Consider the following 21,061-nt stretch of genomic DNA (forward strand, 5'->3'; position numbering starts at 1 on the left):
ACCCACACACACACACACACACACACACACACACACACACACACACACACACACACACACACACACACACACACCAAGTATATGGTTTATTAAATTTAGGGCAGCAACTAACCACTGTTTGCTGTTGCTGTGTTGGTGAATACAAGAATTGACAGAAATATGTATGAAGTTCATTTGTGTTGAACCTGTCAACAAACTAGAATTATGTCACACTAATAAAATGGATGAAAACTTAATGTTTTGATCAATGAACCTATTTATATTATTTAAATTCTACAAATAAGATATAGGTTGAAAGCTCAAATGTAATAATATATTATATACTATTGCAAACTACAAAAAACTATAGGCTTTTTTGTAGTTTGACCACAGGTAGGCACTATAGAGATGTGAATCGGAACAGAGATGCCTTCACTCCATCACTCCATCTCAATTGCTTGTCTGACACCATTGCTGACAGCAAATGAGGCTGAAACACTATTTCCCCATTTTGCTTACATAGTCCGATGGGTATACCAGTAAGCCAGGATCTGACAATGTACTCCGGTACCCCTCTTCTCACTGAACAAATAACTCACTATAATTGACAGGATCGAAAGCTTTGAAAGCTGCTTTATTTTACATGTTATACTGATCAAAATACAATGCGTATAGCTCAAGGCAGAAGATGAACAGTAGGTTTTGAAGGCTCCATGTCTTAACTTTACTGAGAAAAAACAACAACTCCAGCTGAAAAAACTCATGCTGCTGATGTGGAAGTGTAAACTGATTCTTCACACTATAACAACAGTGTACAATCTTGAGAATACAGATAAGGGGTAAACATTACGCCGACAATATGTGTGAACAAACTTTGAAAATGTTGAAAAATCTCAGTCCCTCTTTCAAACAGCAGGTTTTATCGATTTCATATAATCTCACTGACGCATCTATTTGAAGAAATATCAGGATGAAAAATGCTATTTGAGTTTGTCTTTCCTGGGATATGTTTTCTGTTGACTTTTTTAAAAGTCTGAAAGTAAGAAAGAAACTTTGAAACATTACAGAAACACATCTTAAACAGACAGTGCGTGAGCAGCCTGTCTCTGTATGAAACAAGCAGAGTGTACGTGCGTTTTGCACCTGCCTATGAAGGTGCATATTACTATTTTGATAATGTCCTTGAAATAACAGTGACATACTGTGCCTTTAACTTCACACTAAGTGTGTTGGTCAAACGTGCACTTTCCGGTGCTTACAAGTAATACCACAACACCCATGGGTTCTCAAATAGCTGCTATTTGCTATTTTCTATTGATACAAATATAACCATGAAACGTTACCACCAAGAGACAAGGCATCAACGTGGCGAAGCCTTTTAAAGGGCAGAGCACACCTGGCCGAGGTGTGCACTGATTAACGCTGACGGCACCTCCACCTACAGCTCAGGGGAAAGAACAACAGGGACACCTAGTGTCCAGGTGAGGGTGGAAGGGGTCGTCACAGAAGAGTGTGAATGGGTGAATGGCAAACTGTACTGTAAAGCGCTTTGAGTGGTCATCGAAGCTGCAGAGACCACAATCAGTTTGCTGTTTTTGATTGAATATGATGACATCTCTGGAGGCAGCGTTAGGGGTAGATGAGGGTGAGGGGTTATGGCCAGGGATGGTGATGGGGTCAGGGTCAGGAGGCGGTGTTCATTTCAGCCACGGGTGAAGCTGCAGCTCTGTCAGGGTGGGACGCAGCTTAGGGTCCTTCTCCAAACACAGCTGGAGGAAATCCTTGAGGTCTAGAGTGAAAAAGAGAGAGGAAAGATGAAGAAGACCGTTGCAGTGTGTGATGTGTGTTTGCTGACAGGTTTGTGCAAATGTGTGCTTTTCTTACTTTTGCCCAGTCCGCTGCTGATTTTCAGTTTTTTACTGAGGAAGCGTTTGGTCATGAATCCCTGATTGTGGAGCATCTCATACAGGACTGTGCCAAGCTGCCACACTGTGCTTGGACCAGCCCTGTAGACAGAAGAGCTGCAATACTCTGGAGGGGCGTACTTTTCAGTGCCTGGAATACACAGACATGATTATGAGACAGGGAGGATGATGAGGAGGAGAAGCTTTGTTTTCATGTAAAAGTAACAGATTAGTAATCAGAGTAGAATCCAGGCATCTTACCAAAGAATACGCTGTAAAATGAGCCTTTCTTCGCGAGACAGCTCAGCCCAAAATCAATGACGCGAACCCGTGGGACACTTTGGCCAATCTCAATCAGGATATTTTCAGGTTTGATGTCCCGGTGAAAGACTCCGTTCTTCTCCAGCCCAATGGCTGCGTCCACCAGCTGCTTCATTATGTTCTGCGAGACAGAGACGGACAGCAGTTTGACATTTTTCATGGCTGTGACTCTAGACAACTGTTTCCATAAATGGTAAATGGTAAATGGTTTGTATTTATACAGCGCTTTTCTAGTCTTGATGACCACTCAAAGCTCACCCATTCACACACACATTCGTACATCTATTAGCAGCACTTTCTTGTTCTATGAGGGGCAATTCGGGGTTCAGCATCTTGCCCAAGGACACTTCGGCATAACAACTATAAGGTCTTGGTCCTGGGTGTGGCTGCATGTTTCACTATGTCTTATATACATGACACTGAAAAGGTGACACTACTTTAAATACCAGGAGTGTAAACTGCAGTTCAGTCGTGTGACAGGCAACAATGGTAGAAGTTGTCTCAATATGAACTTCCTCCATGTTGAAAAGTAATGAGTTTATAAAGTCAGTCAGAGGGGATTATAGAGAGAGAGAAAGGGAGTTACACAGATCAACCTGTTGACCAGCTCATGCACAGTGAATAGGATCCTCCTGCAGCTTACCTTGGCATCCCCCTCCTGTAGAGAGCCTCTTTTGAGCTTTATATATGTGGAGAGGTCAATGGCAGGGACAGGTCTCTCCATCACCACGATCAACTCATGGCCCAGGTCATACCAGTCCAGTATTGATACTGGTGCTGACGTCCCCACAGAGTCATTTTTCTTTGCTGTCAGTTTCAGCATTATGGCCACCTCTGTAGGGAACTTCTTTCCATTCAGGCACTGAAGAGTCACAACAAAAGCAACAGTTCATCCATAATACATTCAGAAAGTGAGTGAGGTGATAGCCACGGTGGAGTAGTCGGTGTTGGTCACTTACCACTTGTTTGCAGTAAAGATTTTCCTTCGGTATGTGCTTGATCGCCACCTACAAGACAACAACACAAGTTTGGTTATCACTTTCTGGCCCTATTGTGTGTGTGTATGTGTCTTTGTGTGTATATATGTGTGTGTATGTGTGTTACTTACCGGAACAAGATCTTCTCTGCGGAAGCCAGCGAACACTGATCCACAGCCTCCTCCACCAAGCTGACCCAGCACAAAGTATTTGGCCTCAAGGTCAACTACACAGACACAAATATTTTGTTTAACTACAGTTGTGAGCAACATTAAATACACGTGACCTAATGTGACTCATTAATCTATTAATCACTTCCTACTCACCTATTGGGTTGTCTCCTGAGGCATCCAGGGTCTTCATCTCAACAACCCTCCTCTTTTTCTCTCTCACTTCCCCGCCATCAGCAGAGAAGTTTCTCTTCCTGCTTATTCGAATCATATCAGCCTCCGCTGAGTCGTGTTCATTCGAGTCAAGGACACGTCGTCTCTTCCTCTTTTCTGGTTTTCCCTCTTCATCATCTCTTTCTTTCCTTTTCCTTCCTCTCACCCTGCCAACCTCCTCACAGGGTTCACCTGCAAATGAGAAAGTCACTATCATCAGTTTGTCGGGATTGAGCTACAAACTGAAACAATGGCCGCTTATCTGATCAATAACATTGGTGAAAGCAGGTTTTTGCCTGAATTTACTCACCTTGATGTTTCCTGAGGACCTTATCACAGACACGATTCATCTTGCCCATTAACTTATTGTTCTTTCTTTATGTATATGGTTTTCTAGTTATATATATTGTTTTCTACTTATATATGCATTGTTGTCCGATGCACCAACCACACCAAGTCAATTTCCTGTATGTGAAAATATACTTGGCCGATAAAAGAATTCTGATTCTGATTCTGAGAAGGCAGCACGCATTGTGATGTGACAAGAAGACTTCAGTCTTCTTGTATGTTTGGCTTATTGCTTGTGATGACCAACACTTGTATGTATTTGCCTTTGATCAAAATGGTCATGTCATCTCTCATGAGTCTTTAAACTTCTTTTGAAGATTGAATTTTATTTATTTTGATTACCTTGTTTAACAACCTTGTGACCTAATATGACATGTCTGTTTTACAGGGCTGCCTTCAGGCATGATATTGACTGTCACTGTTTTTTCCCATTAAAGGGATAGTTCACACTGGAATGAAAATGCGCTCATTATCTACTCACCACTATGCCAATGGAGGGATGAATGAAGTGTTTGAGTCCACAAAACACTGTAGGAGTCTTAAGGGTAAACAGTGTTGCAGCAGAATCCAATTCAAGTACTGTAACTAGTGACCAAAGCTTCAGACGTAATAAAACAGAAAAAACATAGGATGCCTCCATCCTCCAAGTGTCCGCAACCCCTGACATTCAAATTCAACACCATGTTTTTAGTTGTCAGTACCCCATACGTTGCACTTCTCCAACCTTGCTACTGTGTAGCTTTCATTCATAATTGGTGCTGTTTCTCTCAGTATTTTGTAACATATGTGGGAAACTGATAAATTGTCTATTTTTACACTCGCAAACCTTTAGCAGATCAGGCCCTATGTGAAGTGGTCGAAATTGATATGACAGCTAAATTCCAATCTGGTTCATTACATATGTCCAGAATAAACTGGACGGGAGGTTGACGGCTCCAAAAATAGCCGTCAACCTACAGTTGTGAGCAACATTAAATACACGTGACCTAATGTGACTCATTAATCTATTAATCACTTCCTACTCACCTATTGGGTTGTCTCCTGAGGCATCCAGGGTCTTCATCTCAACAACCCTCCTCTTTTTCTCTCTCACTTCCCCGCCATCAGCAGAGAAGTTTCTCTTCCTGCTTATTCGAATCATATCAGCCTCCGCTGAGTCGTGTTCATTCGAGTCAAGGACACGTCGTCTCTTCCTCTTTTCTGGTTTTCCCTCTTCATCATCTCTTTCTTTCCTTTTCCTTCCTCTCAACCTGCCAACCTCCTCACAGGGTTCACCTGCAAATGAGAAAGTCACTATCATCAGTTTGTCGGGATTGAGCTACAAACTGAAACAATGGCCATTTTATCTGATCAATAACATTGGTGAAAGCAGGTTTTTGCCTGAATTTACTCACCTTGATGTTTCCTGAGGACCTTATCACAGACACGATTCATCTTGCCCATTAACTTATTGTTCTTTCTTTATGTATATGGTTTTCTACTTATATATATTGTTTTCTACTTATATATGTATTGTTGTCCGATGCACCAACCACACCAAGTCAATTTCCTGTATGTGAAAATATACTTGGCCGATAAAAGAATTCTGATTCTGATTCTGAGAAGGCAGCATGCATTGCTTGTGATGACCAACACTTGTATGTATTTGCCTTTGATCAAAATGTGCTAGGCCTTTGATCTAAAAGGTCATGTCATCTCTCATGAGTCTTTAAACTTCTTTTGAAGATTGAATTTTATTTATTTTGATTACCTTGTTTAACAACCTTGTGACCTAATATGACATGTCTGTTTTACAGGGCTGCCTTCAGGCATGATATTGACTGTCACTGTTTTTTCCCATTAAAGGGATAGTTCACACTGGAATGAAAATGCGCTCATTATCTACTCACCACTATGCCAATGGAGGGATGAATGAAGTGATTGAGTCCACAAAACACTGTAGGAGTCTTAAGGGTAAACAGTGTTGCAGCAGAATCCAATTCAAGTACTGTAACTAGTGACCAAAGCTTCAGACGTAATAAAACAGAAAAAACATAGGATGCCTCCATCCTCCAAGTGTCCGCAACCCCTGACATTCAAATTCAACACCATGTTTTTAGTTGTCAGTACCCCATACGTTGCACTTCTCCAACCTTGCTACTGTGTAGCTTTCATTCATAATTGGTGCTGTTTCTCTCAGTATTTTGTAACATATGTGGGAAACTGATAAATTGTCTATTTTTGGAGCCGTCAACCTCCCGTCCAGTTTATTCTGGACATATGTAATGAACCAGATTGGAATTTAGCTGTCATATCAATTTCGACCACTTCACATAGGGCCTGATCTGCTAAAGGTTTGCGAGTGTAAAAATGTGTGCAAACTTGATTTCACCTGCAAAAGACATGCAAGCTGATCTACTAACAGTGCACACTGAGGATTGCGTGCAGTATATCATTCACTGTCCATTTAGTACGTTTGCCCGAATGAATATCAATTATCGGGCGTTTCTACCCGAGTGCCCAATATATTTATTATGTTTGAAAGGTAGGTGCCAATCGGCACAGTGTTGCGTACAGATGGCTGCAGCTATTGTGGTGAGGAGGAGACGGCAGGAAGAAGACGGAGAGAACAGTTTTTTTCAGAAAGTGAACTGCACCTGCTGCTCAATATTGGTCAGAGGCATCTCTAACACCCCCCACCTGTTTTATTTGCCTAGGTTTTATTATTAGCTATTTTTTTTATCTTTTGTTCTTCTTCTTATGTCCTGCCATCTTCTATTAATTTCATCAGTTGTTCTTTTTGTTTTACCCACAGCATTTACTTTCTCGCAGATACTCTCCCATATCTTTTTTTGAGTTACATTAATATTTCTTTGCTGTAGCTCAACATGTTTGTTTGCCCTTTCCACTAACACCTCCAATTCCATGGCATTTGCGCTTGCGGTCACTCTGCTCTCCGTAATGCTCCATGGCGGAAACCTATAACACACGCAAAACACTCACAAATACTACTGCCTCTACCATGTCTGCACCTGTTATCATTGACGCAATTGTTTTTAGTAGATCACCTGCAAAACGCCCGCCAACCAAACGTGCAATCTGTTATAATGCACACGCAATTTAGCACTCGTTATTTGGGATCTTAGTAGATCAGGCCCATAGAGTACAATACTTCATACTAACTTTTCTCAGGCCATTTCCTTCCTATTAAAATGGCTTTCTTTTCAAGACATACTGCCGTGCTGGCTCCATGCTGGCTGTATGTTTCTCATACACACACATAAACAGAAAAGTGAAGTTTGGAGAAGAACCAAAATAACTAACGATTTGTAAATGCGTTGAAGTGGGACTGGTGCTGACAGTGAGGCCAGAGGGAAGAACTTCTAAACTGTCGACAAGTGTGAGAGAGTCATCATCGGATGAGACACTACTGTGTTCTATGGCAGTGATTCTCAACTAGTGGGTCGCGGACCCGTTTTCAGTGGGTCGCGGGCCTTTGCCTGGGCAAAAAGAAATGTTAAGAAAGAAATCCTGTGCTTTTATTTTGAAGGGGATTTTTTTATGCAGCAGAGTGCCTATTCACACTCCTTAACAGTATTTGTAAAGGAGTGTGAACAGGATCAGTTTTGTTGGTTGTCATAGATTCAGTGAGTGAGTATTCTCAGCTAAAGCTACATAATTTGGGTCTTTTTGAAACTACTTCTCAGTAGTTGGACTTTTTTATTTCAAGTTTGTGCATGAAAGCACTGTTGAGTCTGTTAAAAAAGGCTGAAGTTACTGAATTGTTATGTATGTTGTATTACCTTGTGTCCTTAAGATGCACTTTTGGGTTTTTAATTAAAATGCAGCTAATTGAGTGTAAAAGGGAATATTTCCCTCTCTAGCATCGCCACCTGCTGGTCGTTTTGGTTTATCATGAATTTTTTTTTTTGTGTTGGCATACTGTGATATTCTGTACTATCTCAGGTTCAAACTGCACCATCTTTTCATCAAATAAATTTGAGAAGTTGAAAATTGTCCTCGATTTGGGTCACGGCTTGTCATTAAGGGGTGATGGTGGGTCCCGAAGCCAGACCAGTTGAGAACCACTGTTCTATAGAATGACGAGGATCATCCAGGTGAGTTCGCTACTCAACTTTGCTGATTAGCACGAATCATGCGTTCTAGTTCATGTCAGGAATTCAAAACTAGTCAGGATGTTGTGATAGGAATATACTGTCAGTAATGTTAATTAATGAGCTGTTCAGCTGCTCACTGCTGTCAGTGGGATCACAGCCTAGAAGCTGAACTAAGCTAAGCGCTACATTCATACTGCTACCATCGCTCAAGTTAGCTCACAAGGTGATTTGTGTAAACTTCAACTGAAATTCAAGCTGGAAGGAATTAAAACTGATACCATCAAGAAAAATGAACTCAACTAAATAATCTTAAAGCAGCAACAAGAACAGGTCCCTGAAACATTTCAGAGGATACATTTAATTTCATTGTATGGACATTTCAATAATCACCATTAATACCTATGATTTTGGTTGTTTAAGTTGTGAATTGGTTTACATTAAGTAAATGTGCACAGAGAAAGTTCATTGAATATAATATTTTGCTAATATATATTTTTTCTTACTATTCTCATAAATTAGTGTCTGGTGTGTTTTGTGTGGAGGTCTTGTGTAGTGTAGTGTGCTTCCATCTCTTTCCTTTCAAAAGTTAATCTAATTTTTAACAACTTTTAACAAATTTCTAATAACTCTAGTTCTCACTTTTCTTTTATAAATTTTGTAAAATGTTTGCTTTTCATCAATTTTTGATACAGAGCAGATAAAATTCAAATTTTAATTTCTTATTATATTTCTAAAAGTAATCAGTAACAAGGTCTCTAATGTTATTTGGTCCAAACCAAATAACATTAGAGCTCCTGAATTTTAGTATACCTGTGCATTAGTCTCCATGATGAGAGTAGATTTAATATATATCCCATGTAAAATCAGACATCATTACATCTTAAAATACATGTATTGTGCCACCATTGAAAAAACTACTGACCCCACCCTAACCACTGCATTATAAAATGCCAGTGGTGGTATATATGGGTGAAAGCATGCCTGTGTGTTTTTTTCCCCTGAGCTCAGCCATTCCCTCGACTCCAGCTGACCGCTCAGCTGCGCCTGTCGCATACTGCAGCACAAACTGTTTCCATATCTCACCCACTCTCACACTGAAAGGTTGACCCCTGTGCACAGGGATAAGTGTGTCCCGAATTAGCGAGGATGCCAAGGCGAGCTGGGCTGCTGCCAGCGTGGGTTGCCAGGGGGATGTTCGGTGTTGCTTTGAGCGGGCTGGGTTTCTGCAGTGCGGTCTGTTTGCATGTCAGCAGTGTGCAGGGAGCGTGTGCTGTGGGCGTCTCAAACTACAACCCAAGACAAACACACACACATACAGTCCTTAGTGAATACAGGGAAGGAGGGTGCAGTTATATATAGGTGACCCTGTCATGTCTTAAATGTCTTAAACCTTCGAGCTATGTGTTAATGTCTCCCTCTACATCTCACTCTCGTCTCTACTCAGTCATATGTATACTTGCTGTATATTCAGGATCTTTTTTGCATGTGAAAACATTTACGTCAACAAAGGAAGTGCTACAGCTTTGCAAACTCTTAAGAAAACTGGAGGTAAGAATTTGGAGAGATGCAGGGTTTTAACCCACAGAGAAATACAGAAATACAGAAATACAGGATTTGCATCATGGGAAGTGAAGTATTTTGGTGTTTGGCTCATGGTCTAAACAGCAGAACATCAAAGGCTCTGCTGCTTCGACTCTGACCATTCTTCTTTAAATCTATCGCTTTTGAGAACCTCCAGATTTATGGGCGTGCAGTAGTAAATAGCATGAGTGTCTCTTAAAGTGTTTAAAAGTGCTTGATGGTATGTTTGGGGCCACGTTGTGTAAACTTCTCGCTCTATGTGCTCCAGACATGAGACCAAAAAAAATTCATGCTCAAAATGTACGTATACATAAAATGTATGTAGTAAGTCATGAGTGATCTCGCTATGTAACACAGCACACACGGTTTCTCTCTGCAGAGGGAGGTGTGTGTGTGTGTGTGTGTGTGTGTGTGTGTGTGTGTGTGTGTGTGTGTGTGTGTGTGTGTGTGTGGGAGGGGACATTCCTTCCATTCTTGTTCTTCCTGAGGAAAGAGGGAAAGCATCACGCGCACACGACTGCCTGATGGCAGGCGGAGGGAGAGGTGCACATTCACCCCTCTAAGGTTATTCACACATCCGCCTGTTCTTTCAGCTCTCCACCCATCAAACCCAAACAGTCTCAACCATCCATGTGAAAGGAGCTTTTTATTTTCAAGCTAAAACTCCCACACAGAGGATACAATGTATGGCCTATACCTTCTTGGTAAAGTTGTCTGTTTAGACCAGAGACTGAAGATAAAGATGGATGACACCACAAAAGTGAAGCCAAAGCATCTCAATGGCCACCTGGTGGCTGGCTGCAGTATAGGTTATAAATCCCACCTCCTCCATGTTAGCGGATGAGACATGGATAAAAGTAAAAATAATGGATTTTTGCCTGTGTTTAACATGATCAGTTTGAAGAAAACTTCTTACACGGTATAATGTGCAATATCTGATCGCAATACATGTATGTGCAATATGATGATGAATGGACCTTGGCTCTGAGCTTCCTTCTTGTTACCTCCGCTAAAGAGCTATGTTTTCATCTGCATTTGTTTGTTTGTTTGAGAGAGGGATTACACAAAAAAGTACTGGATGGATTATTATTAACCCTAGTGGAAGGATGCAGTTAGGGTAGGGAAAGAACCCATTAATTTTGGTGCTGATCTGAATCAGGGGGCAGATCCAGATAATTAGATTGTCTGGTTGATTGTATGCACTCTACTGAGTTAGCCTTTGCTAGCCTCTATTGTTAGATTTAAACCACAAATTACACAGTAAAATACAAAAAACATATTTAAAGTTGATACCGCAATTCACATGGCATTGTGGGTAAAGTTCATGATGCAATACTTCATTTACTTACTGTTTTGGAAATTACGGTAACACTAGTTACTATGCTATAAAAACAGGATGAAACATCATGACAGCTGTGACTGACTCATGATTGGTCAGGGATGAGTATTGGCATTACCTCAATACCACGGCTGTATCCCCTGATCACTACTGCGCAGATTTGGGCCGTGAGGGGAAATAAAATTGCTTCTGTTTTTCACTTGGCCATGAATGCTCAAACAAAACACACACACACAGGGAAGGAGAATGCCAGAGAGAACAGAGGCTTGTCAAAGCTCCACAGGGGCAGCGACGCCATCACTGACGCACTGATGCTCTCCTGCCAGTGAATGGTCACTGAACACTCATAATGGGTTTTTTCTTTCAAGCAGTTAAGTGCATAATATCTCTTTGTTTGGACCTACGTACGTCAACATAAAAGCTAATCACTTTTGGTGCCATGACTAACTTCACTTGGCAGCTGCTTTCATTTTTTTGCACCCCAAACACACTGAGCCTCCGTGAGCCATACAGAGAATGTGACACCCGTTCTTTAATAAAATATGATGCAGAGTCTTTATGTCTGGACATACACTTCACATGGCATGTTCACAAACAGACAGCGAGTTGATATGAATAAATAATTTATAGGAAAATCAAACTGAAGGACTGTCGTTTATTTTCTGTAAATATAAGACTTTAATAGCAAAACACACACACACACACACACACACCAACTTGGTACGTAAAGACTCACAGAGCTGCATACTGTACACTTCTGTCAGAAGACTCCTAAATTTTACAGAAAGCTTTTTACAAAGCAAACTTACATTTCAAGAATGATCACACAAGCGGTATCTTCATGAGAATTAATATTTCAAGCAGTTTGGCACAAATTTAATTTAAGCTCATCATCCATTTACTCTGTCTCACTCATGCACGCACACACGCACACACGCACACACATCACAAATACACACACACAGACAGACAATACAAGTCGAGTCAAATGGGGACATTTTAGTTCGGGCAGCAAAAATGTTCATAGTGTCCTTTCTGCTGCAAGGCAAAAGTAAGCCTTAAGTGATGGGGCTTTTCTCCCTGTTCGTCTCTCTGTCAGTCTCAAACTAAATGTCGCTCCATCCTCCAGAACTTCAACCCATCCTCTCAGTCTATGTCTATTTGACATGGGTTTGTTCCGGCTTTCTGTGCTCTGACGTAAAGCTCCCGGAAGTCCTTGTAGCGAGGTGCACAGCCAAGCCAGGCTTTTCCGAAATGGACAGAGCCAGTCAAAAGGTACTCATCTCCTCCAGGACGCAAACCGCACCGTGAGGGGACATTGACACGCCCGCCCCAGCTTCGCCCCCTGGCTCCGCCCCAAACAAACACCCCGCTCTTCTGACGAAACAGCCGGCTCAGGGTCGCCACAACAGAGGAGTGTTCGTTAGAAGCTGACGCCATCCCTCGAAAGAAGCCACTTCCAGCTACAGAGACGGGAACAGGAGAGACAGATATATGATTAAATCAATAAATGAAGTTTAGCTAATGTTAACTTGAATTAAAGCAAGAATAAATAAGTGTTTAATCATCACAAAATGTATCTTTAAAATGTTTAATCAAAAAGTAATTAGACAAGCAAGATATTATGTGTTCCATCTAGTTCATTTCCAGCCTTTGTGCTAAGCTAACCAGTTTCTGGTGATAGCTTCATGTCACCTGTACAGACCATAGACTAAATATAAAGATGGACGACGCATCTCCATTTCCTCCCACTGTACAAACCAAAATATCACACAAATGGGTGCTGCCATCTTGTGCTGGTTTCGTCCCACCTGTTCACGCGTTTGACCAATCGTGAGTCAGTCTCAACTGTCAATCATGATGTTTTGAAGCATAAAATAACTAACTGAAACCAAACTTAACAGGAAATCGAACACTCGAACGTACATTGTTGTGATGAGAACAACCCAAAATGTAAAATGTAAGAATCTTTTAATTTTTTCATTTGGTTCGGTCAACCAACATGGAGGAGGCAGGGTTTATGACATTTACTGCAGCCAACCACCAGGTGGCAATCGAGAAGCTTTGGCTTGACTTTTGGGATCTTTTGGTCATCCATCTTTATAAACACTCTACAGATCTTCTCATGTAACTTAATGTGCTAAAGAAAATATACTTATTTCCCCAAACAGTCAAACTGTTACTCTATGTATTGCTGTGAGTTTGTGTGTATTTACCAAAGTCGCTGGTACAAACAGCCATGAGGAGCTCTTCATCCGAACAGGGCTCACAGGTAACTAAAATGGAAAAACATACAGAAGAAGATTAAGTAAAACACTCTTTTTTTGAATAACTTTATGTAATATCACTACAAACAAAACTTTTCATGTCAATGATCCTTTTCTTTCCTTGTGAGCTCTTGTGTTATCTTAATATATGTTTCACCATCGGCCTGCTTCCTGTCTCTCTGTGTTGTGGGCGTTTGTGAGACATCAAAAGAAAAAGAGAGTGTGTGAAGGAGAACAGCAGGTGAGGGATGAGACGTAATCAGAGAATTAACCTTTGACCCTGTCAGCTATAAAAACAGCTATAAAGCACCTAGACAGACGCACACACACACACACACACACACACACACACACACACACACGCACACGCACGCACGCACACACACACACACACACACACTTTTCTCTGTCTCGTTACAGGAAAGCGGTCCAGCCTTCCTCTCCACCCATCCTCCCTCCCCTCCACTTTACTCGTACGGGTGGGCTTTACAAGATTTCCCCTCTTTTAGCAGGGATCTGTTCTTGATTGACAGCTGAGAGGGGATTGGCTGACCCCTGCGCCTGACCCCAACAAGACCTTTTGATTGGCCTGCTTGTTTTCATAAGGCTGGCAGAGACGAGGGAGTGTGGGAGTGAGGAAGTGGGGGAGGAGAGAGTGTCGGAGAAGGGCGGCACGTAGGTGAGATGAAGAAACAAGGGTGAAACAATAATGTGGCCTGTCGCACACAAAAAGCTTTTTTTCCTTCACGCTGGTCTGTCATGTTCACTTAATGTCAGACAACTGTGTCAGGCACAAGAACATTTAAGACAATTACCTACTAATTACATATAATTTACAAAACAACTGACAGAGAGAAGGTCAACGACAAAAAGACCTGAAGCTTACAAGACAGTTAAATGATCGCAGTGAATATTTAGCTCTGTTTCAATGTTATGCAGCATTGTTACCATCTACCCTCAGCAGATGATAATGGCACAAGCAGGAAAATGTATTTAAAACTCAATTTAAAACATACATATTGATGCAATTTAAAATGTTGCTCTTCACAAAACCCGTGTAGGCTACTTATTGTTTATCTTCCAGTCTCATTATAAAAAGGAATACAGTTTGACAGCCAACCCTTTCAAAACTCCAAATCAGAGTTACTTCAAGGCACCGACCTTTTTCATAACAGTAATATGATGCTGATGTTATCTAAAGTTTGGGAAAACAGCAGTAGAGTTGTGTTATGCCAACTGCATAACACACGAGCTGAATACAAATAAAAACTAGAGCCTGACCGATATGGACATATTGGGCTGATGCAGATACCGATATATGAGGCAGTAAAACATTTCTGATAACAATATCTTGGCCATGTATATATATATATATATATATTTTAAATTGGCAATGATTCCTAAGATGTCGTTATGACAAAGAAATGTAATTGATGCTTGATATTTTACAGTTTAATCGTAAACTTTATTAAAACTATTAATAAAAACAAAACACAAATACAACCAAATATATAGAACTTGAATAAGGAAAAAATAAACATATTTTGTATGTAAAATGTAAACATAAATGCACATCTTTTCTGAAAATAAAAGTAAAATAAAAGTGTACATATTGGTGCATAAGGGCTGATACATATATGTCATATCAAATGTTTAAATCAGCCAGCTATTACACCAATCAGACTCTAATAAGAACACTCCTTTTGTACTAGAGGAATACCAGCATAAGAAATAAATATGTGTGCACACATTCACTTACCTAAGCCCGGGTGCAGGAATGGATATATCTGAGCCCCAGGCCCCTGACCAGGCACCAGCTCATACTGGAAGGCTGTGATCCTTCGGCTGATGTCGCTCTGCGGGATGGCTTCCACAAAGAGAGCCCCCTCTGCCAGGCTGAAACAGTGCACTGTGCTCTGAGCCTGGTTGCCCTCGGCCACCAGCAGCCTCAGATCTCCGGCACGCTCCACGTACATATGAGAGCCCTGAAACAAGGAGAAGCAATGTTCAGAAAAACTAACAAAAAGGTTCAGGAACTCTGGTCTATATTGTGAGTCGTGAAAACTAATGTCGCACTCTACCTGGGAGTAAGTCAGGGGCTTGATGCACACATGGAGACCTGCCACATGCACCGCTGAGGAGTCAGTGTTTGGCCGCAGGTTGACAATGATGGCACCGATGGGGTAGAGCCACTCCAGAGACCCCTGAGAGCAGCGAAGGTAGACCTGCTCCACATCTCTGCGATGGGACTCGTGGCTCAAACCACTACAGATGAGAAGGCAGAACATCTCATTATAGGCTAGTCAACACTTATCCGGAATTCAGAATAAGATCAAATGTCTGAATCCTCTTAATGAAATTAAGAGAACGAAACAAGCTTTAACTACATGGCAGAAAACATAAAAGAACACAAAGAAGTGACTTTTTGATACCGTGCAACTATCTTAAATCAAATCTTTCAGGTTGGACCGATGTGGTCTCCTGTCTGACGTGCGTTCAGCTTCCTCAGCACCATGAGGTGACTGGGCTATAAAGTGGTTAGAGGTGTGAGGTGGGTAAACTTTACAACACAGAGTGCGAAGTACAGGCTTTCCGTTTTTATGGCTTTGAGGAGTGATCAAAGACGCCATATGGCTGTGTTTAATTAAGATAGGAAGTGGAGCAGAGACATTCCAGTTAACAATACATTTCTCAAATCTTAGCACATTTCAGTTGTGGCACTAAACCAACACAGTGTCTCAAAGTCAAATGAAGGCACCTGTCTGGTCCATGATTAGTTTTTGTATAATGTCATTTTACTTTATGAGAAGAGCGATTGTGGAAAATAGAAAAAATCACAAAAATGACATTTATCACTGAGATATGACAACAAAACATGTCTGAGTATTCACAAGCTAGAACAAAACATCCTTCATTTCCATCTGCTGCCAATATGGTAACAACCAGTTACTTCACTGACATTGCAGACAATTACATTTAATCTGAATGTATTAATTAAACTCTCGTGCCTCTAATTCATCTCTTACGCATCGAAATTCAGTCTGATGGACAAAAGTAATATACAATCACCCTCTCATGACTCCCCTACTCCCTTTAAATATTTAGTCCTTGGAGAGAATAATTCATGTCTACAGGCCTGCCTACTAGTATCAGTTTGTAATCGATTGATCCGATCGTCACCTCCTAAACTGAGATTGATCTAAAGTCCTTTGTTCAGCTCCATCATCCTCACCTTCCTCTCCAGCTGCACTGGTCACTGGAGTACTGCGCCACCGCCCGACACAGGAGGAGCACAGCCGCGATCCAGTGCGCAGCCCACGGCCGGGGCATGGTGCAGCCAGTCACCTGGATCCTGCACACCAAACCGAACCCAGACCAGCCAAACCAGATGGGACCAGCCGTGCGCTCTGCGGCTCCAGGACCGCAAAACGATCCCGTCGAACAGTGCTATCCTCCCCGGAGTTCCGTGCGTCCAGCGCGCGTCCAGGCTACATGGCGGGTTCAGGCGAGGCGAAGTGTGAGAGTCCGAGCCCTGAAAACATTTCGACTAAACACTAGTCCAAAAAGTGGAGGTGTGCGCGCGCAGCAGCACAACAGAGACTGTGCAAAAAACTTTTCCTGCGTGCGTAACGCTGCGCGTCACCAGGGGCGCGTGCCAGCAGCTGACTGCGCCTGAGTGACACGCGAGTGCTCGCTCCAAACCCCTCCCACACACTCCCCCGAGAGAGAGGGAGAGAGAAGAGAAGAGGGGAGAGTGCTCCACTTCTCTATTTAACCTTAAGAACACCATCCAACCCTAATAACACACGTTAAAGTGACTGACATGGGGCTGACCACCGCTAGTGATGAGGGTATAATGAGTAAATACAGTCGACTAAAGGTTTGAGGCAAAATCAATAATGACATAAAATGTTCAACAGACATTTTTACAACTGTAATGATGCTAATGCCATCAGAAGTCTGGGAAAACTGTGTCAGGCATAAGAACATCTTAGACAAATTTCTGCTAATTACATGTAATTTACAAAGCAACGGGCAGAGAGAAGGTCAACGACCAAAACAACTGAAGCTTACAAGACAGTTAAATGATCACAGTGAATATTTAGCTCTGTTTCAATGTTATGCATCAATGTTACCATCTATCCTCAGCAGATGACAATGGCACAAGCAGGAACATGTATTTCAACTCTTGCCTTTTGATGCCTTCAAGGGAACAGTCATATATTTCTAATTGTGAATTTTGATTTTCCACAAAAGCTGTGTAGGTTCCTTATTGTTTATCTTCAAGAGAGCATTTTTCTCAGACTCATTATAAATGGAAAAACGTTTGACAACCCTTACTCTCGAAAATATTATGATGCTAATGTAATAAAAAGTTTGGGAAAACAGTTTGAAATCCAGCAGTAGAGTTGGATTTAGTGGCACATGACTCATCACAGATTAATAACAACTGCATAACACAGCAATTGAGCTGAACGAAAAAGAGCTTCATCGTGACAGAGATTGATTTTGGGGGGCTGATACAAATATAATGGAGTAAAACATTTCAGATACTAGATATAAATATTTAAAGAAATTAGCATTGATTTCTAAGATGTCGATATCAAACTCTTGTGACAAAGAAATATAATAAAGGTTTAAGATTTTACAGATTAACCACATACTTTATTATAAAAAGAAACACAAATTTGACCAATTTACTCGATGTAAAATATGAAGATAAATGCACATCTTTCCTGCATTTTTTATTCTGTAAAATAAAAGTATTTATATCTGAACAGAACGAAAGAAAGAAAAAGAAATGATAAATCTAAGATGTGCAAGTTGGTCAACAAATACCAAATGTGAGTCTGTCAGCAAACCAAATCATTTCTATTCTATTCAGCCTGTCAGCAACTAATACTGGAGAGGTTTCTCACCATGCCAGAGTGAAACCATACAAGCCTGTGTGTTTGTGTGTGTGTGTGTGTGTGTGTGTGTGTGTGTGTGTGTGTGTGTGTGTGTGTGTGTGTGTGTGTGTGTGTGTGTGTGTGTGTGTGTGTGTGTGTGTGTGTGTGTGCCTCCTGGCTTCATAAACACATGGATCATATTATGGCAGTGTAAATGAAAGCAGCATGCAGCTCTGGAGCAGCAGCATCCTGTGACTTCTGCAGCTCTAACATCATCACACAGTCAATTCTCTGCTCTTAAACACTGTTAATCATATAGGTTTCTTGATTGGATAAATAAGGTTTTGACCCTGACTTTATCTATATCATTCAGTTTGTTTCCACATCAGCCCGGCCTCTCTCTCTCTCTCGCTCTCTCTCTGGAGAAGGAAAGCCCCCTGACATAACACAAAGTCACACATGTGCTCTAAACTGCGCGTTTGGTTCTCAGGCAGTTTTCCCGTGAGAAAACAGTCGGAACTGAAAGCATGTTACTGACTCGTCACATTCCCCTGCACAGCCCGAGCAATGTAACGCATTTCGAGAGAAATACCGAAACACACACTATCTTACACAGCCCCCAACCCACCGCCCCCACACACACACACACACCGCCCCTCACTTTCTCACACACACACACACACACACAGAATATTTGGTGGAACAGTGTGGTATGAGTCAAGAAAGAGCCCGTTATATTTAGATGGGGATCTAGATCTGAGGACTGGAATTTTTTTTTATCACTTTCTTTAACATGTTTAGTTTTTAGCGAGCTGATATCTTTGAGTGTGTGAAATTTGGTGCAGCTTGATTGAATTCCAGTCTGATGGGCCTTGGTGGGGGTATGCCTTCTACTGGGTGCTATACTAGTTTGACCTTCTAGATAAGAGCTCCAAACAATCTGGACCAAAATCCATTTACACACACCTTTCAACACATTTCTTAACAGATGAACAACATGTATAAAGGCCTGATTACCAAATAGAATGGAAAGCAGCATCTATAAAGCATTACCATATGACGTATTGACCATTAAGAAAGCCATTACTTAAAAAAAGGGACTTATAATAAAACGGTACCACTTCGAATAGAATAAAAGAACTGGATTTGGACTGACAGTCATTCTGAGCTCAGTGAAATAGATAAAAATAGATCGAAATAGATTCAATTTCACCACAAGCACAATAGGAGGCCAAAGATCCGGAGGTCGCAGAGGAAGCTGGAGCTGCTGATGTGCCATTTGACCTCATGCGCTCTTTCACCATATGAAGTATTTACAGAGCAGTAGAGTCTGACCCGCTCCCCTCACCCCCCAGCCATTAACCTGGCTCTTCTCAAGCGGCCTGACACGAGGAACTGTGCATCTGTCTGCACATTACCTCACGAAGCTGCTCACATACCTCTATCTCTCGTTTCAACCTTCCTGACCTCCATTTCCTCATTACTGGCGTGCAGCACGCTCCTTTCTCTTTTTGAAAACCTTTATTTATTCATCGGTGGGAAACTGAGCAGCTGCTCTGGATGTGTTTGGAGGTTGAGTGCCTTGCTCAAGGGTAGGGAGCTGCACTGCCTGTATGGAATTATGAGGATAACTTTAACAGGGTAGCCCCAGCATGTTGCCAGTATCTCCATTTCAGTGAGGGACACCAACACGTCTCACTTGGAGAAACACAGAGATGTTGAAACGAAGGAATGTGTTAACGTTCCAGGTGCCTTCAGTGTCTGACCCCTGTGAGCTCCATTCACACAAACACACCCGACTCGTATCACTCTTCTTTATCAGCTGCACTGCCAGAGAGCGTGCAGCTGTGTGTGTGTGTGTGTGTGCATTTTTTCAACACGCGTGCAGGTTTATTTGACCAGCGAGGGCAGGCAAGCTCCAGGGTCAGGGTCATTCATTTTATGCGTGTGTGTGTTATCAGGTCTGATGTCTGCAGAGAGACGGAGTGTAAACACAGAGTAAAGCTCTGTTTACTCTCTTTCTGAGTCTCCTCCATAGATTCTCCATTAGAGCTCACCCTGATCACCCACCAAGTGCTTCATCATGAGGGCAGAGTGGCTTAAGCAGACAGGATGCATTAGACTGAGTGTGGTCTTACCTAAACATTTTACTTTCATTCATTACTTTTGAAAATACATGTAGCCCATTGTGTGGACATGTATCCAAAGCACCTTAAAGCTCCACGTCTGCACACACTTTGAATATGAGCGGCCACAAACCACCACCAAGCTGTTTCACTGACATACAGCAACAGGTGAACAGAGGTGATAAATGTACTCACTGCGTGTTCAATAGCATGTGCACATCTGAGGCTGATGGGAATTTTGTTAGTTTAGAGGGGTTTTGGTCATAAACCATAAATTGAAGATATTTCAATTTTGGCCTGATGGTGGCGCTAGATAAGAAGGTCCAGATTCACTACAGTAACTAAAGTTCATCCTGTGGGGGCCATGAATGTACCAAATCCATTCAATCGTTTTCTTGACATTTTACTCAAAAGCCCAAATGTCAATGTATCCACCAATGAATGACATGAAAGCTCCCTAAAAGTGAAGCCAAAGTGTCTCAATCGCCACCTGGTGGCTGGCTGCAGTGTAGGTCATAAATGCTACCTCCTCAATTTTAGCGGATAGGAGATGGGCCAAAATAAAACTTTAAAGTACACGTCAAATACATTTTCCTCAACGGTGGTTTCTGCTGTTTTAGGTCATTCTTATCAAACTGATGTTTTTTCCAAGTGCTCATTTTCTGACGTTTGGTTTTAAGCAGTTATTTGATGCTGTAAAAAATGCAGTCAAATGTCATGATTGACAGCTAAGGCTGACTCACGATTGGCCGAGAGTGTGCATCAGCGGAACTTGGCTACCGTGGCTCCATCTCCCCACTGCACAGACTCTGGCTCCAAATGCACAAGATGGCAACGTTCATATCCAGGA

The 21,061-nt window shown here is 41.7% G+C and overlaps 2 protein-coding genes across 3 annotated transcripts; both read right to left on the minus strand.

Moving 5' to 3' along the window:
• Nucleotides 1-681: 681 nt before the first annotated feature.
• LOC118122531 (serine/threonine-protein kinase pim-1) lies at nt 682-5,457 on the minus strand. Of its 2 annotated transcripts, XM_047344070.1 has the most exons (8): nt 4,939-5,457; nt 3,508-3,756; nt 3,313-3,407; nt 3,164-3,211; nt 2,848-3,066; nt 2,145-2,325; nt 1,864-2,034; nt 682-1,768 (listed from the first exon to the last, which is right to left on the minus strand). In XM_047344070.1, exons 1-8 carry the CDS (start codon nt 5,210-5,212, stop codon nt 1,677-1,679), a joined length of 1,329 nt encoding a protein of 442 aa, XP_047200026.1. In that variant the 5' UTR covers nt 5,213-5,457; the 3' UTR covers nt 682-1,676. The 2 variants fall into 2 exon arrangements, with proteins under 2 accessions (XP_047200026.1, XP_047200028.1); XM_047344072.1 differs by lacking the exon at nt 3,508-3,756.
• A 6,113-nt stretch (nt 5,458-11,570) lies between these two features.
• Nucleotides 11,571-16,844, minus strand: LOC118123229 (meteorin-like protein). Its single transcript, XM_035180493.2, has 5 exons — nt 16,429-16,844; nt 15,278-15,461; nt 14,956-15,181; nt 13,146-13,205; nt 11,571-12,392 (listed from the first exon to the last, which is right to left on the minus strand). The coding sequence occupies exons 1-5, from the start codon at nt 16,524-16,526 to the stop codon at nt 12,076-12,078; spliced, it is 885 nt and encodes a 294-aa protein (XP_035036384.1). The 5' UTR covers nt 16,527-16,844; the 3' UTR covers nt 11,571-12,075.
• Between the last annotated feature and the right edge of the window lie 4,217 nt (nt 16,845-21,061).

The sequence above is a fragment of the Hippoglossus stenolepis genome, chromosome 2, assembly GCF_022539355.2.
Source record: "Hippoglossus stenolepis isolate QCI-W04-F060 chromosome 2, HSTE1.2, whole genome shotgun sequence".
Lineage (NCBI taxonomy): Eukaryota > Metazoa > Chordata > Actinopteri > Pleuronectiformes > Pleuronectidae > Hippoglossus > Hippoglossus stenolepis.